Source organism: Eucyclogobius newberryi, unplaced genomic scaffold (assembly GCF_026437365.1).
Source record: "Eucyclogobius newberryi isolate DKJ021-1_F unplaced genomic scaffold, fEucNew1.0.hap1 SCAF_20, whole genome shotgun sequence".
Classification (NCBI taxonomy): Eukaryota; Metazoa; Chordata; class Actinopteri; order Gobiiformes; family Gobiidae; genus Eucyclogobius; species Eucyclogobius newberryi.
The window spans coordinates 24,170,291-24,188,386 of record NW_027315835.1 but is presented as its reverse complement, the minus strand read 5'-3'; the positions used below and the strand labels follow the sequence as shown (position 1 = coordinate 24,188,386).

Genomic DNA, 18,096 nt, shown 5'->3' with positions numbered 1-18,096 from the left:
GAAAATGTTATGTCATCAGAAATGTCAAAATTCCAGAATGGCTGTGAGTGAACACATTTTGAATTATTTTCAATGATTAACTGACATCAGATCTACATTACCATTGTTATAAGTGTATAGCAAATGTAATGTTGGATTTCTAGAATAGAAATATTAATTTGCTTTTCTGTTACAATGTACTACTATTATGTTTAACTTACAATCTTTTAAAGGATCTTTTTGTATGTTACAGTATTAATTAACTGCTTGACTGATGTGTCGAAGCCAATTTATCCTTTAGCCAATGAGCATCTTTTGAGAGGCGGATGTGGTACGCGGGAAACGAACGCAGAGCACACGACACGATGGGGCGGGACTCAAAGTGATGCACCAACTGTCAATCAAACTCAGCTTATGCTCGCCATTGGCCCAATTCACAGGGGGAGGCGGGTCTAGGTGACACCGTGGTACGCTATGGTTGAAATTCCAATGCTAACCAACTTTAGCCAGTGTGCTAACATGTAATACTACGATTGCGGGGGATCTGCGCTTGCTTGACGTATTCGGACTCACTTTAGTGCAATTTTCTGACTTGGAAATGACCGGTGAACGCGTTATTCTTGGACATCGCGTATGAGGAACGCCACCGCAGTAGCTCCGGACATGACCAGTTTGTTAGCTGTCGGCGGATAAACCCAAGCTGGCGTGTCCCGTGCCGAGGGATTGGAGCAGGTTTCGCCGCCTTGAGGGGGACCGAAGCCGGATGCTGTGATTACCATGAGTCCCGCGGGCTGCCCCCATGTCAACAGTTTTAAAGTGGACAACTGGAAGCAGAACCTGAGGGTTATTTATCAGTGTTTCGTGTGGAGCGGGTCAGCTGAGAGCAGAAAACGCAAGGTAAACGACAAATAACAATTGCTCGGAGATGAGACGGTTGTGTGGTTGAGACTGAGGGAAGCTGCGTGCTCGTGTGGGCACATCTCCCCGCCCTTCCAAAACGACACAGCATCCTACGATACTACGACCCTCGTTTAATACGCTGCTTTAGGTCATTTAAACTCATAAATCATATCATTCACACACGAATAGTTAGTACGGCAAATGGGGAAAGGCAGCAAAACAAAGATTGCCCTCGACATGTCTTCGTTGTTTTTGTTTTTTATGGTTTATGGCACTGCGCCTTAACATCATACAAACGTTACCAGATGAATAGGAAAACTGAATATTCAATATTTTGCCCCAAAATGACATCCAGCATTTTAACGACAATCCCCAAATGGCAATGTATGAGGATGAATAACAAGAATCAAGTTTCAAGGGGACATCTTATGCTAAATCGATTGTAATGAGCTTTTAACCTTGTTATACCGTTTTTTTCCCCCTCATCCTTAGTTTACTATAAGTTATATATTTTATGGTTTCTTGCATGTTTGAGGAATCCTGTACGTCCTGCAGCTGTGGCTAGATTGCTCCTAAAATCCCTGTCTTCACCTTCTCTCTTTTGATTGATGTTGAATGTGCTTCCTTCTCTCGCCTCCAATTCATGCTACACTGTCCTGTCCAATAAAACCTATGGGCCAAATAAATAAAATAGAAAAAATACGAGGTGCACATGTTGTGTCCTAAAATGTCACATTTGCCACTTTAAAAAAATAAAAACATGTAAATGAAAATCTGCTGCTTGTTACTATGAAGAGTTTTATCAGTTCTGCAGTTTTGAACAGGAAGTATATACACACACACACACACACACACACACACACACACACACACACACACACACACACACACACACACACACACACACACACACACACACACACACACACACACACACACACACACACACACACACACACACACACACACACACACACACACACACACACACACACCATACAAATATCCAACCAGGAAGTATGATACATTTTACAAAAAATGTCAAACTGGGGACAAATGGGCCAACTGTTTAGTAAAATTATAAATATTAGAATAATCACTTCAGTTTAGTGAAATGTGTAACTGTCATAGAGACGTCAAGCAAAAATAATGGTATTTTAATCATCATCTGGATTATACAGATGCTAAGACACACATAAGACCTTTTTATAACAATTACAGTGGTATGATTTAAATAACATACAATACACACTTTATTTGTAAATATTCTCAGACTAGAGGCCTTCAGTCACCATATTTCAACCTTTTAATTGATTGATAATGTATTTAAAAAGTCTCAATTTACATCGACTAACCCATAGTTGACTAATGAAGAAATAATAATTGACTATTCGACTACTAAAATCCTGATAAGTTGCAACCCCAATTTTAATTATCTGCCCATGCTCTACCTACTCATTGATATTAATGCATTAAATGGGTTGAAATAATATGTTCGTTACATATTCACGCATCACTTGTTCCCTCATATTGCTTGTTTATGCATAAGCATTGCAGGGCAGATTCAACAAATAGCAATAGCCAGCGTACGTGTGTGGGAGGCATAACATCATGCTCTCGTTCAGAGAGAAGTGAAACAGTGACTCATTTTCATTCTATACATTAAGTTGACGTTCAGGCAAAAAATAATTTAATTCTCCTGAGTGCGGGCTCGGCTTCTGTTCTAGGCGCGTTGTTGTCTTGCATGGATGTAGGTAGGATGAACAACATTTGCAGGGTGTGTAAAAGTCTTTTTGGCTGCATCCACCAATGCCCCCACCTCCACCCCACCCAAAGGAGCCGGGGCTCCTGGCAGGAAAGCTCCCATCCGTGCGCTTGTTGCCTCCCACTGGCACTGTATTCCTCTATTGATTCTGGCTCGGTTTGCTATTCAGATCGAAGCTTGTGTCTCGCAGGGCTTACACCGTTGCACAATGCAGCAGGTTTTGGAGCTTTTGAACAGTGAGGTTAAAAATAGGTTTGTTTGAGAGAGTTGACTGCCGACTTGCCATTTGAAATTCCTCCTATGGTCATATGTCTAAAGATGTCAGACATCACATACATGAAAGCAGGCTTTTAGATAGAGGGCCGTCTTCCTGTATTTTGAACGGGGTATTTTAAAATGTGGACAGGCATTTTCGAGTGCAGGGACGGCCATTTCACTAATAAATCTTAGAAAAAAGGGAATATTACAGTGTTCTCGCTGAGGGGTTTTGGCCGGCGGGCCCCCGCCATGCTGAAAAGATACCCCCAGGTATTAAGATAACCGTGCGGCGTGCTACCCAAAAGATAGCGCCAGGCTGAAAAAAACATCTGCTATGTTGAAAAACAAAGATCTGTGTTTCAGCGACCATAAAGTGAAAGTTTACCACTGAGTCCAACTATCAAAACAACAATTTGTAAAAACATAAATTATAAGTCCGTGCTGGATGTTGTTCATGTTCCCTTTCCTGTTTGGTGCTGTTCTGAAGCATTAAGCTTGATTTGTCTGGCGCATCTGGACAGACAGAGTGGCAGAGCCGTGGCACTGACTTGCACAGCGCATGGCTGCGTTAGTACTGCATATTGCGTAGTGCAGCGGAGTAGAGCGGGAGCTGCATGATGTGGAATCGGCCCATAACCCTGCTTTAAACCTGTCCACCTTTATCCCTGACTTGTCTGGTGTGTTCTTTTGGTAATCCCATTTTTTACTTGAACTGTATTCCCCTTAAATGATCTGGTCCACAGAAAATACACTTTTCAGGTTCACTTTGTAGACTAGAGCTGAGTGAGTGAAGGAGGCAGGCGATGTCGGCATCAGTTCCCAGAGCGATAATGTCCCCACTTACGCTTCTAGGGTTTTGCCGGATCATTACCCCGTCCTGCTCCTCTCATAACATCCTGTCGGCAGATGGCTGTCACTTTACACAGCACAAGGAAACCTCATAGACCTTCAAAACGTTTAGACTTGCTCATTACATTACGACTTTTACTGTCGCCCTTCGAGGCAACTGCTGTTGTGATTTTGAGCTTTACAAAAATAAGTTGAATTTAATTTAATTACAGTTAGCCTCAGACACGCAACAGGAAATGCAATGTATTGGATCTGAGGTCAAATACCAACCTAAAATTGATTTTTTTTTTCAATAGCACCTTCAAAAGCATTTCAATCAGTTTGTTCTTGGCTGTCAGGCTAAGCTTTCTGACTAGCAAAACAAGATGGCAACAGGATGCAAGCCCTATTCAGTCTTTGTGCAGTTGAAGATGAAACACTCTTGGGAAGATTGGATTTTACTTGAAGTGCCTGCTGGCTGGGCACATTCTACACAAGTGAACTCCGCAATTGGAGATGTCCCAACACGAGAGCCGACAAGAGATTCTTCCAAGGATACAAGCCCTCATGGACCAAAGAGACTCCCTCTGCACTTAAAGCACTGACAGTACTGACAGCTGGAAGAAGGATAGGGATAAGATAGGAGGAAGGTAGGTATAAGACGCTGCATATTGATGGCCTTTCATAATTCATTTGCTGCCTTAGCACTTATGCATGGGAAGAGAAGTGTGACTGGAATAACTAGTAATCTTTTTCACAGTTTTGTGTTGCATGTCTGGGCTGGCATGTAACAATATTTTCATGTTCATTTAGATCATCATTTAGTGTTTGAGCAGAAACATTACAAGTTTACATCCATTTAAAAATAAAAAAGATAGTTGACATATCCTTTTATTAATTTGCAGTGATTTTCAGATCTGTCACAATAGCACATGTTTAAAGTGCGATTTAATATAGCACTGGTAAACCTATCTTTCATCCCAAGGGACAAATAATGCATTGTGCAACGCATATGCGTCTTAATTTTTGGTCCTCCATTTGCTTCTGTATTACACAGACCATGCATGAGGGAACCTATTGTCTTTTACTTGTTGATATGGCCCTGTCAGTGCCACTGCCCTGGCCGCTCATATCGTTCTATGTGATGGTGTGGCTTCATTTAAAGGTGCCATAACATGCTTTTTTTCACGTTTCGTAGTCTATCCTAAGTGTATAATTGATAATAATAGGAGAGGGGGAGGGGGAGGGGGAGGGGGGATGGTGACGCACCCACCCCCCGTCAGTTTGGAGATTCGAGGAAAGGAGATAGTCTGTAATATAGCTAAAATAAAAAAAAAATCAAATAGCAATGTAAGAAGGTTAAAAGCTCTGAAAAGTCGATTTTGCATGTTATGGGACCTTTTTAAATTTGACTTGCGCAATGCATTCTGGGAGGGAAACACGCCCAGCAGCGTCATCACAACAAACATGGCGGCGCCCGTGTCCCTCGCATGTTCCCCCGCTCGCTTTCGCTACCAAAATAAAGGATAACGCCGTACAAAAGGTCGATTGAAATATCTTAAAATGGGGAGCTTTAGTCCCCCGAACGGGTTGATCGAGACGTTTTCCATCATTGACTGTTGAACCCTGACCCCTGGCGGTCACTCCGAGTCAAAAAAAGGCAACATTTTGATATTTTTTTTATTTACCTACCGACTGACCCACTTGAAAAATTTTGGTTCGGGTGACAACAAACAGACAATTTATTTCGGGTAGCTTAAACGATGGAATTGAAATTACTATATATACCACTGACTCATAAACCCAACATTCGGATAATATTCTAGACCAGGGGTGGGCAAACTTTTTTACTATAAATTACTCGCAAGATTTGACCTGTAACTTGTAACAAAGCAACAAATGCAAGGCTCAATGTACAAATTGTCCACTTTAGAACAAATCACAGCTGTCTCTAGTGTCCCCTCTGTCCTTGATGACTCTGTGTGATTTACCTGTGTCTTCACATCTGGATCATCTGCTCCTGAGCGCGTACTCATCGAGTGAGTGTTACCATATTTTCCGCACTATAAAGCGCATGTAAAAGTCTTTAACGTCCTCAAAAGCCGTCCGTGCACTTAATAGTCCAGTGTGCTTAATATATGGTTTATATCTGATTGTGCTTACTGACCGCGAAGATATTTTGTGCGGTCCTTGGTGTATAAAGAAGATTTGGGACACGAGACGCCGATGCGCGACTATATTTACAGTACTCCGGAACCGGAGTACCAACAACATATTTGCAAAGCATTCTGGGAATAGTAGTCTACCTGCACGCGGCACACGCAACACTTTGTCAAAACGTAAACAACATTTTCAGTCAGGCACAACGCAGACACCTACCGGTTATGGCCCAAGATGGCTGCTGCCTAGAGACCATTGGAACTGTTATATTATGCGCTTACGGGCTAAACTATCAGTCAACTGTGGGAATCAAAAGGCCGGAATCATCACTGAACTGCCACGTGGGTCCGAGATGCGGGATCAAAGACCAAAGAGATTTTAGCACGGAGCACTATCGGCGCTTTGGCTGCTTTTACCATTATGCGCCCCAGCAGACATTAAACCGGGACACGGGACGTAAACAATCGGAGCTGTCCCAGGTAAATCGGGACGTCTGGTCATAGCTATGCGGGATGTACTTCAGCTGCATTTGAAGGATTTGATGACAAGGAATGAACTGAAAAAGTGAGTGTATTGTGATGTATTTTACGTGTTGCAACTGAACGAGGCTGGTAGTTGTTGTGAATACGCTAACGTGTCTTTTAGCGGTAGCAGAGTGTGTTCTGTGTTTGTATTTTATGTGTTTACAAGTGATCTTGACTGAGAATTGATTTGGATATGCTAACGTGTCTGTTAGCGATAGCAGAGTGTGTTTTGATGTTGAACAATGTTGATCTGAATGAGTTGAACGCGTTTCATAAAGCTCAACTGACTGACTTATCCGTCTGTTTTGTTTATCTTATGCGCTTTATCGTCCGGTGCGCTTTATTTATGGACCAGTACACATGGTACACAGATAGCTGATGGTGCGCTTAATAATCCGGTGCGCTTTTTCGTGCGCAAAATACACAGAAATATGGTCCAGATAATGATGCACATGTGTCTTTTGACTCGTGAGTCAGGTCTGGCCAAGAAAGTCTCATTTACACAATAGTGACACGCCAGTCTTCTGAATGCGCCCACGGTCCGCTGCGCTGCGGGACTAATAAGACTAATTTCTCAGTGAATATGATTCTGATTGTAATAAAACACACAGCGTTTTGAAACTAAAAATATAGAGAACACGACGTGTCCCCTGGACAGTGCTTCTAAGCTTGGCGGGCCGGATTGAAAGGCCCAACGGGCCGGATGTGGCCTGCGGGCCGTAGTTTCCCCCCCCCCTGTTCTAGACCATCTAAATGGGCAATAGTCTTAATTAGCAGTAGCTTGCTTTAAAACTTGCTATCTATAATAAGTCATAGATTTTCATTATTCCACCTAGATTATTTTTTATTATCCTTCAAAATTTGTTTTTTGTTGGCTCAAACTTATTTTTTAAATATTTTCCTTGATATGAAAAGTAAAATTCATGTAAAATTCGGTGCAGAAACATGTCAAGAATACGTAATCGCCAGTGATGCAGTGGTTAAGGGCGTTGCAACAGCGTCGTGGGGTTGCTTCCATGCCTCCACAATTTGCAAAGTGTCTAATCAAAGGGCGTAATCTTGACGCTCAAGCTGGTTCGCGGGAAAGAAGAATTATTTGCTTTTGTACAGCCTACTAATAGTTTTATGCGTAAACCATAGCACAAATCTGAAAGACCATATTTATGCATCAGCAGTAGGAACGGGAACATGCGCGTATGATTTGATTCTGATATGAAATGCTGATACCACAGACTTGTTGGTGGTTGCTGCAAAACTCAAAATTAGCTCACTTTTTTATAGTTTAAGCTTATCTTATCTCACAGCAGCTTCACTCTGTCATGTTAAAACTTATCACACTCCAGTGTTCTCGCTGGGCTGAGGTTTGAGGATGGCGGTGAAAAAAAAATAAAAAATCCTCGATATGGAAAGCCAATATGATCACACTCCGCCACTTAGAAGCGGCGTATCGCGCTGGTGGTGTTGTTCACTCGCGCCGCCTGCTGTGAACAACACCATGGCGCCCACGGCACCCGAGCGACCGCAGCAGCACCCATGGTTATCTTAATACCTGCCGGTATCTTTTCGGCATGGTGCTGGCGGCCGCATGGCAGCATCTTTTGGGCATGGCGGGTGCCAGCGGCAGCATGGCGGGCCGCCATGCCAAAAGCCCTCAGCGAGAACACTGCACTCTGACCTGTGTTTTTTGCTTGTTGCTTCTGATCTGTCATATTTGCACTGATTTGGATGTTTTCCTCAGAGAATCATCACAGAAGTTTTTTTTGTTGTTGTTGTTAGTTTCACATTAGCACCACTTTTGCACAGCTCTGGCATCCACAAAATCCACTCCTTTCTTTCTTCCACATTTTTCCCCCAAACCACCTCTTTTCGCGTACAGACCTTTGCTCCTGTCTAGTTTAGTGCACAACGCGTGTCGGCACTTCTCAGTCTTCGGCACATGTGCCAGCAGCACACACAGCAGCACGGGGGAGGGGCAGCTGCTGCAATGGATTGTGGGATTGTAGTTCTTGCGATCAAACTGCTATTGTAAATCAATGAATATGAATTAAAAATGTTTTGCGAGCAGAATTAAACGTCTGGGGAATGCTGCATGTTTGACACCGCTGGTCTACTCTATGCAACTGATACAACACATTCTGTTTATTATAAAGTGTGCTGTCTTTTTTCCTCAGGATTGTTTAGCTTTTGCACCTCTGGATCATACAAATCTTATTAAGACTCTTTATGTCTGTGGTCTGCATTTTATGTCTCACGTATAGGAATTGTTAAAACTCTAAACTCCTGTACTGTGCTGCATGTCTACGGAGGACACAGTGTTCTATCTCTTGCTGCTACAGCGTACTTATCGTGTACTGCCCCCTAACATGATAAGTCAAAATGGCTCGCCATCCGATTTGTCATGGGGGGAGAATAAACCATCCCTAAAACCCAACTTAAATGACTACTTCAAATAAACAAATCTTGAGCGTTGGACGCGCCGCGTTGGGGGTGTTCGAGCATCAGATAGCATCGGGTAGCATTGGACGTGCGGCCAGCGGAACTTTTTTGCGGCAGACACGCCGCAGACACGCCGCAGCAACCAATCAGATTACGCTCTAGTGAAGTGTCTACACATTACCCGGAAGAAAGCCCAAAACAAACCCTGCAAAGATAAAAAAGAAAGAAATCCTCAATCAAATAAAGATATTCACTAAACTCCGCTCACCTCTGACGTATCTGCAGGAACTGTGATGATCTTGACTATGAGGCTGCCTGTGTCCAATTGAAGAAAAGGCCAAGAAGAGTTGATGTGTCTAAATTATTTCAGCATTATAATACTGCCTTCACCCATTAGCTAACTGTACCAATTTTCATTGCATACCAAAATTGTGAATAAAATTGTCTATTATGAGACAGTGCTCTCTGGTAATACATTTAAATGACTGCCTTTGTGTTTATTTATTATTTCCATGATTCCATTAAGTTTTGGGTAGCCAATATTCATTCAGCCAATTTTTGTTTTATGGTGGATAGGCCTATACACCATGTAATTGTATGTTTGGGCCTATACAACATGTAATAGTATGTTTGGGCCTATACACCATGCAATAGTATGTTTAGGGTGCATGCAACTTTGGAAATAATGAAGGTACATTAAACCATCCTTGGAGGAAAATGCAACCCCACATGAGGCATATTTACCATCCCTTTAAAAGATTCTGGGGAGAGCACTGGTACTAGGGTACTAAAAATTAACCTGGTCTGTGGAGGTAGCACCAAATTGAAATGCACTAAAGCAGGGCTGAGTTGCAACAATCGGGTACAAATGGAAAAAGCCTAATTGTTTTTTTTTTTTTTCAGACACTAGAATGTGATTAGGTCTTACTCCCAAGGGGGGGATGGGGGGCAAGAGCCACAATTCCCTATTACTTACATTGTACTTTTCCGGGAAATATCTAAAAGTTTAATTCACAAATGTTAAATGTGATGATTTCTATTAGTTACTAGACTCATTATGTTCTTGGATTATAACGGATTATAATATATATATTATATAAGTTATTTACCAACATACATTTTAGCTGCCCCCATCTGTCTAAAATACTAACCAAAGAATGTTGTGATTTCATCTGAAAGCCACTAATATTGTTGCTGAACCTGACCAACTGCAGCAACCCAAGATCTAGGTGGCGTGTATCATGATGTTCTTGCCAGTAACTACTACCGTTTAAACACTGAAATTATATTTTTAACCTTCCCATGTTTTCTTCTGTAAACACTCTCCTATTTGCCCCTCCCCCTTCTGAGTATTTCTACTACTCATTGACATGCCAGCCTCTTATCTACATTCTTTTGAACTTGCTTTCTCTCCATCCCGAGCCCTGCCCCTTCACACATCAGCATTATCAAACAGAATGTACATATAAGAGCATTAATAATTCATGTTATATGTTGCAATCTAGGTTTCCACTTAGACTGTGTATATGTTACATTATCGCCATGAGCTCCTTCACCGTATTGTAAGAAAAAATGAAAGATGTGAAAAGAAACAATGCCTAAAGCTGGGACACGCTACACGACTGGACTGAGTGTGATTGTAGAGACTGAGGTCCACAATTGTAGAACCAATATTATGCATTATTTGTATACTTATTAGCCTTTAAACATGCTGTTCTGGTGCCATCTACTGGCTGCAGAGGGAATTACACGGGTTGATAATATACAACTGGAAAGTGCTAGTAGCTGTGCTAGTAGTCATGCAGTTGTACTGATCGTGAAAAAAAACATTCAGTTATAGTCGTCTGGATACTGTTTATAAATGTGTTATGACTCTCAATCTATGCATTTAGTCTGAGAACTCAAGTATTTATCCTATTTATCCCCACCGGGCAGAACCTCCTGATGAATAGCCTGAACTTTGCAGATGCTTCAAACTCAAACTAAGTCTTAAACTACGTACAGACCGCCGCGGCCTAATCGCGCCCGACGCATAATTTGAGCGCGTGTACATTTGAAAGGTTTACGCACTGGCCGCGCGCTCTCGACGCCCCGGGCACGATACACAGGCGCGCGTACGGCGCGCTCGAGCTATCTGCGCACATGCGGAGTTGTTGTCGGTGTGGCCTTTCATTGTGTAAAATTGCAGATATCGAGAGTGTTGTTTTCGCGTTTTTGGTTTGTTTCTGTCTCTGTATTCCACCGTGAATACATCGTACAGCTCCTTTCTCCCACACGCGGCCACAATCAGTCTTTCGTCTGCCATTGTTGACGAGCAAGGAAAAAGTGGCTCTTCTTGGGGAATTCCACGGGGAATACCGAAAATGCGAGGTGAAATACGTACGTACGTCACTGGAGCGTCAGCTCTGATTGGCTGCTGCAGCGGCTGCGGCGCATCTGCTGCAGAGACCTGAACAAATCTGAGCACGTCGCGCGTTTACTATAGACTTTGAATGTAAACTGGACGCTTTGGCCGCGGCGGTGTGGAAGCCCCTTAAGAGTGTAGGGGCAGGGGCACCTGTGAAGACGATTCGAGACCTACCAAATGTGTCTATTTTATAATAGTATATCAGTTTTATTATCATGCCACCAGCTGTACAACTACAACATTCTGTTACACTGAGTGAATCAACTAAAGTGAATTATTCAATAAAATACTAAATAAGTCACCACAGTTCCAATAAAAGGCCATTTTTAATCCAAAAAAGTTGTAGGAGTCAGAATAAGAGGTATCGCATCGCAAAATGCGACGCAATTTTTCTCAAATGCGATGCATTCGTTTTTGATTAGCAGCTTTTGTGATACAAAAAAACGTGTTCAATTGTATAACCATAGTGCCTAAAAAAAACAGTAATCACTTGTCAGTCTATTGTCAACAACGGCATGACACAATGTAGGATGCTGTGCTTACTTGACGAGGTCCCACTGCTGTCACAGTATGCGCATGTGAGTATGTGAGATTAGTGAGACGCGGCAGTCGTCAAAGCCCCTCGTCACCCTCCGCGTACTCTCCCGGTGGCTCCTCCCGCTCTCCCGTTTTCAGACTAGAACAAGTTTTGAGAACCCAGAGGATGTCGAATTCAAAGGGGTCAAACTAAGACGTGTTCTGGGTGGAAAAATCCAGACCCGTAGAGAACCATCCTGATACAAACAGCTCATCGTCATCTGATGACGAGTTTGGTGGTGATATGTAACTTGTGAGTGTAAAGACAATTAATATGTAACTGAGACTCATGCAAATAGTCATCTGAGTGATGATGATATGGAAGAAAATTGTAAATAAGGCCATCTGACTTGGTGTTAATTAATTCGTTGAACAACTAATTTTATTTGCAAGTTTTCAGTTTTATTTTGAAATATTTAAAGTGTTTAAAAGTTAATTTGATTATTTACAAATATATTTGAAATAAATAATCTTGTTACATCAATGGAAAATATTGATTGTTGGTCATTTTCGTTTTTTTGCTATGCAACTTATCAAATTGCTTTACAAATTTGAAAAAATTAACAGATTGTAGAAGAGAAAATCCTTAATCTGTGCCCTGCCTTCAGATTTAACAATTACCTATACATGTGCAGGGAAATGGAGGAAGACTCCTTCCTGCATGTTATGTGGTTGAAAGCTCAAATAAGTCAACTTTGCATATTTGAAATCCTTTCCTTTTGTCTTTTCAGGCCAAATCATGTCTCTGCCATATGTGTGGTGCCCACCTCAACAGACTCCACTCTTGTCTGTACTGCGTCTTCTTTGCCTGCTTTGCCAAAAAACACATCCACGAACATGCTAAGAGCAGAAGGCATAATCTGGGTATGTACAGCTATCATTTAATTCTTGTTTGGGTTCTATTTGCTGCAATCATAATATTACCTACTACAGTCAACACATAAACACTGCCTGCCACTAATGATATGGCGAAATATTAATCTAAATGGTTCTTGGAGTTTACAAACGGCAGCGCCGTTAAAATAAAGGAAACGATGGAGTGACGAAGAACACTCTTATGCAAGAGAGTGCAAGATAATTGCAACATGTTCCAGCCTGAATACCACCTGTACTGTATGTCTGTCCTCATGGAACCAAGAAAAGAACATGATTATGCTGTATACTATGTAGGCTGAGATTCACAAGATGCCTCAATACAATGCGCACACAAGACAATAACAGTATTTCTTTGTTAATCCACCACTTGCAGAGACTTCACATGAAATGCACCCATTTTAAACACCAAACCAGTTAATATGTCTATCCTGTAAATAAATAACGTATAAATAATAAACCAGAAAAAAAATATTTCTCTAAACAAGAAACAAAAATTGTAGCAATTATTTTTGTAAAATATTAAAAAACTGCTTATTTAGTATCGCAATGTTTCAATTGTTGATTTTTAGCACATACCTAATAATTACAAGAATGATTAGGGAGTAATCATGGTAGAACAACCCCATCAAATAAGCACTTTTTGTAGGTTGCATACATATATATTCATGAGTTTTAGCTTCTTGTTTAAAGGAAATATTTTGAGGACTTTTCACCATTCAAATTATATATAGTTTTGCTTTCAATGATTAAGTAGAATAGGGCTATTAATCATGATGTGAAGTTGAGTATTAAAATAATTATAATCGGACTTTGATTATCGTAATCATTAACTGAACTGTACAGACTCTAAACATGCCAAAACATCTTTTACAATAAAGACCGAATTATTAAATCAAAATGTCAAGAAAAAGAAACGATTTATGATTTTTATCAAAAGTAGACTATATTTTATTTTTAAATGTTTTCAATTTAGAAGACTTCAGTCACCATATTTCAATCATTGCAGCGCTAGATTACAGTAACTTTTTAATATCTTTACATGTACAATGCAAGACAAATTGCTATACTAGTTTGTGGTGATTGATGTAATCACTACAACTACATACAATTTTCTTTTCAGATTTTTGTCAAATGTTTTTACTGCATATTTCTTTAGCATTGTTCTAAAAGTGATGATGATTAAGGAATGCTTCACAGAAAAAAAAATCCATGTAATATTATATAATTCTCACGCGCCGGAATCCCCAGAGTGTGCGTGTGTGCACGTGCTGTGTGTTCACGTGCTGTGTGTGCACGTGCTGTGTGTGCACGTGCTGTGTGTGCACGTGCTGTGTGTGCACGTGCTGTGTGTGCACGTGCTGTGTGTGCCGTGCGTGTGCCGTGCGTGTGTGTGTGCGCCGTGCGTAGGAGGGACATTGTATATTGGGCACAGAAACAAACATTTGCATCAAACGTGCACAATGTGCAGAATTCAGAAAGTGGTTGGTGTTTGCCAAGCATTAAGAACAGTTGGCTGTAACCCATCAGTGCTACTCCCACAGGGACACACACGGCCTGCAGTTAGCAAAATGTGGTTAAAAAAAATCATGCTAGGGAAGTTGGTAAAAATAAGTACACTTGAGCTAAAAGGGAACAGAATTATGTATGGAAGGTAGCGGTGCACTGATATAGACATTTTAGGCCAATGCCGATGTGGAATGCTTAGGCCGACAACTGATATTAGGCAGATATTTTTATACATGTTTTGAACATTTATAAAACATGTATTGTATTTAAAATAAATAAATACATAAAGCTATAAACCAATTTATTTTTTAATTCTAAAATAAGGATCAAATCTATTTTACAATGTGTAGAATTGATAGTGCTATCATTTATTTAACACTATGTTACTATGTTTAGGTAAGCTATAATATGATTATTATTTATCACACTGTTTTATTTAGATTATTTTTCAGATTTTAGCATCTCTCTGTACCTCTCCTGTCCATGTGTTGTCATCATATTGCTCCGCCTCGTCCTGTAACAGCAGCACCGTCAGTTTTTCCACCTCAGACCTGTGTCTAATCACCCACATTAGCTCACTTCTCTTATTCTTAAAACCAGTTATTTGGAGAAACATGTCTAAATTATTAACCCTGTGATAAGTTGGCTCATCTCCAGGGGCCCAAAGTCACTGGGATAGGCCCCAGTCACCCGCGACCCGAACAGGAACAAGCGGTAGAAAATGAATGAAAACTGATTGCGAAGCTAACTTGTTTTTAGCCACATAGCTAACGTTAGCAGTGACTTAGCGGACTTTGATTGACATAGTATTCTAGCCAATAAGAATAGCTTTAGAATGCGGGTGGGACTTAGGGGTCCCATACACAGAATCCTCTGTATTCACGTACGTAACGGCTGTAAAGAGACAGATTTTTGGGCAGGAGGTGACTAGATTTTACGCATAACGTTTTCTGATTTTATTAGCCTTTTGGACGCGCATTTTGTTATGTATGTTATGTATTATTATACCAATACAAAAATAAAATACAAATATTATATATATATATATATATATATATATATATATATATATATATATATATATATATATTTATATATATATATATATATATATAATTTATATATATATATATATATATATATATATATATATATATATATATATATATATATATATATATATATATATATATATATATATATATATATATATATATATATATATATATATATATATATATATATATATATATATATATATATATATATATATATATATATATATGAGAGAGTGGAGTTTAGCTATACTGATGTTTTTATGTTTGTTTGTTTGTTTTTTGTCTACAGCTATTGACCTGCTGTATGGTGGCATTTACTGCTTTATGTGCCAAGACTACATCTACGACAAGGACATGGAACAAATTGCCAGAGAAGAACAGAGGAAGGCCTGGAAAATGCAAGGTATAAAAATAATGGCCGTGGCTGCAGCGCCGCGGCGCGGTCAAATGGCCCAGCAGTTTCAGGAACCGCGGCACTGCCATATAGCCTCATGGCTAACCCTAACCCGAACCTTAACCTTAACCCTGACCCTAACCCTAACCTTAACCCTAACCTTAACCTGGCGCGGTCAAATAGCGCGGCACAAAATAACATGGCAGTTTCGGCCGCGCGCCGCGGCTCTGTAGACATTCCCAAAAATAATATCATGGTGCTCGTGTCCAGGTGGATATCACAGCGTCGTGGGTTTGAGTCTAACACTTGACAGTTTACTACATGTCCTTCCCCAATCTCATCCCCATTTCACACTGCACTCCTGTCAATTAAAGCCTAAGGGCCAAAAAATCTTTATTAATTGTTTTTTTTTGGTTCTAGGGCAAACGATCCTCCACTGATAAATGTTTTCCGGCATTTATCAGTGACTAATTCTGACTACAGTGGCTAGAAAATATTTTTGCAAACAACAAGGAAAACTGTGTTCAACGTGTTGTTTTTCTTCTTACTCAAATAAGAAGTTATTGAATTTTGCATGGCCTTGGTATATTGTATTCTCTTTGAAATTGCCAACCTTGTACTTTTGCAAAGAACAGTCCGTGGGTGCGTTTTCATTAAATTCTTGCTTTTGTTTCAGGAATAGGAGAGAAATTCTCCTCCTGGGAGCCCACAAAGAGAGAGCTGGAGCTGCTCCGACATAACCCCAAGAGGAGGAGAATCACCTCCAACTGTACAATTGGTCAGATGCCCCTTCACTTATGTGTTGAACCAAAATATGAAAGGTTTTGCAAATCAGCGACAATGCTTCTCATACCTTGACTTTTATGTTGAGTCATGCTATCCTTGATTAATCTGTGTGCCGTGGAACACAGTGTGCCTTGAGGAATTGCCAGATTTGCCCTGAAGTAATATTACATTTGAGTTAATTAGACTTAATGCATAGATTCAGTTGAATAATTGACCTTTCTGGGGTGTCATGAGCAAACTTATCCACAAAAGAATGCAAAACTATTACCTTTACCAAATTTAGGGTGTGTTCACATTTGTCGTTATTTTGTCCCATATTAAGGCCCGATGTGGAGTTCGTTTGGTCCTGTTTAGTCCTTGTTTGGTCCTGTTGTAGTCTTGGTTTAGTTTAAGGTTTTGTCCTGGTCTATTCCCATCCTTAAACTACAAGTCACAATATTTTCAACTTAAAAAGTGTGTCTTGACTGAATAAAGGTGGAAAAAATGTGTTCAAATAATGAAGTCTTAATTGGCATTGCTAATCCCAAATACGATGAAACTAAGCCGTTGATATAAGATGTTATAGTGCAAATTTGTTTGGTAAAAATATTATGACTGGCAGCGCGTGGGTGAGCATACGTTTAGCACCTTGGGTGAGCATACGTTTAGCAACTTGTAGGCGCCTGCAGGGATCTGTTCTTCCACTAATAACATCCCTGGCACCGTCCCATTAGAAGAGAATTACCAGCCTTAGCGTGCACCACCTGATTCCATCCACGTCTACTCTGTTTCTCTGTTTGCTGCGCTGCATTCTGACAATTGTCCAGAGTCGCCCGGGACCAGCAGGGAATTACTTTAGGATTGCAGCTTTGCCTCCACATTGGGGCATCCGAGACAAAAGCTCGAGCCAGTCGATTCCACTGTTGCACTTATTGTTGTATTGTCGTTTTTGTGATGTGTTCCTCCAGGCCTCCGCGGGCTGATAAACCTGGGGAACACATGCTTCATGAACTGCATTGTCCAGGCCCTGACCCACACACCGCTGCTTCGCGACTTCTTCCTATCCGACCGGCACAAGTGTGAAATGCAGAGCAACTCGTGTCTGGTGTGTGAGATGTCGCAACTGTTTCAAGAGGTAAAAGGAGTGTTCCAGAACCATACCAATTTTTATCGTACTGCATCCTCCCGTTTAATAGATACAGTCAGCATTCCACGGGAATGCTCACTAATGGACCTCTGTGGGCTAAGCAATCCATTCATTTCAATGCAAAAGAGCTGCTTCATCCCCCACTGTTCAACAACATGTTCAACAGCAATTGTGGACTTTAGTACCAAATACAGTGATGAAGATATGGAGAAGAATAAAGTGCTCCGACGGCCCAAATTTGTATAGACATTCGAGAATTTTAATGACTGCTTTGGGCTAAACCTTCCACCATGCCATCGACACCTGTTGATTTTTTTACAGCCACAGAACAATTAGTTTACTTTTCTGAAGTAACACAAGTACAGGTAACATCTTTAAAGAGTGTAAAAATAGACATTGCTGATTGTAGTATCAAACTGTGCTTATAAATAATGGAAATAAAATCCATCTTCACCACACAGATTATCAGTGAGTCCCACCAACCTGACTAAATTCAGTTTTTCATTCAGTGCTAAAG

General features: G+C 40.7%; 1 protein-coding gene across 1 annotated transcript in view; it reads left to right on the top strand.

The window, feature by feature from the left end:
* The first annotated feature begins 424 nt into the window (after positions 1 to 424).
* The window catches only part of usp22 (ubiquitin specific peptidase 22), a 35,865-nt gene continuing 18,193 nt past the window's right edge, over positions 425 to 18,096 (top strand). The window contains exons 1-5 of the mRNA XM_072456335.1: positions 425 to 876; positions 12,565 to 12,697; positions 15,563 to 15,676; positions 16,344 to 16,445; positions 17,401 to 17,567. Coding sequence (XP_072312436.1) covers positions 757 to 876; positions 12,565 to 12,697; positions 15,563 to 15,676; positions 16,344 to 16,445; positions 17,401 to 17,567 — 636 coding nt within the window. The 5' untranslated portion in view covers positions 425 to 756. The remainder of the gene's footprint in view (positions 877 to 12,564; positions 12,698 to 15,562; positions 15,677 to 16,343; positions 16,446 to 17,400; positions 17,568 to 18,096) is intronic.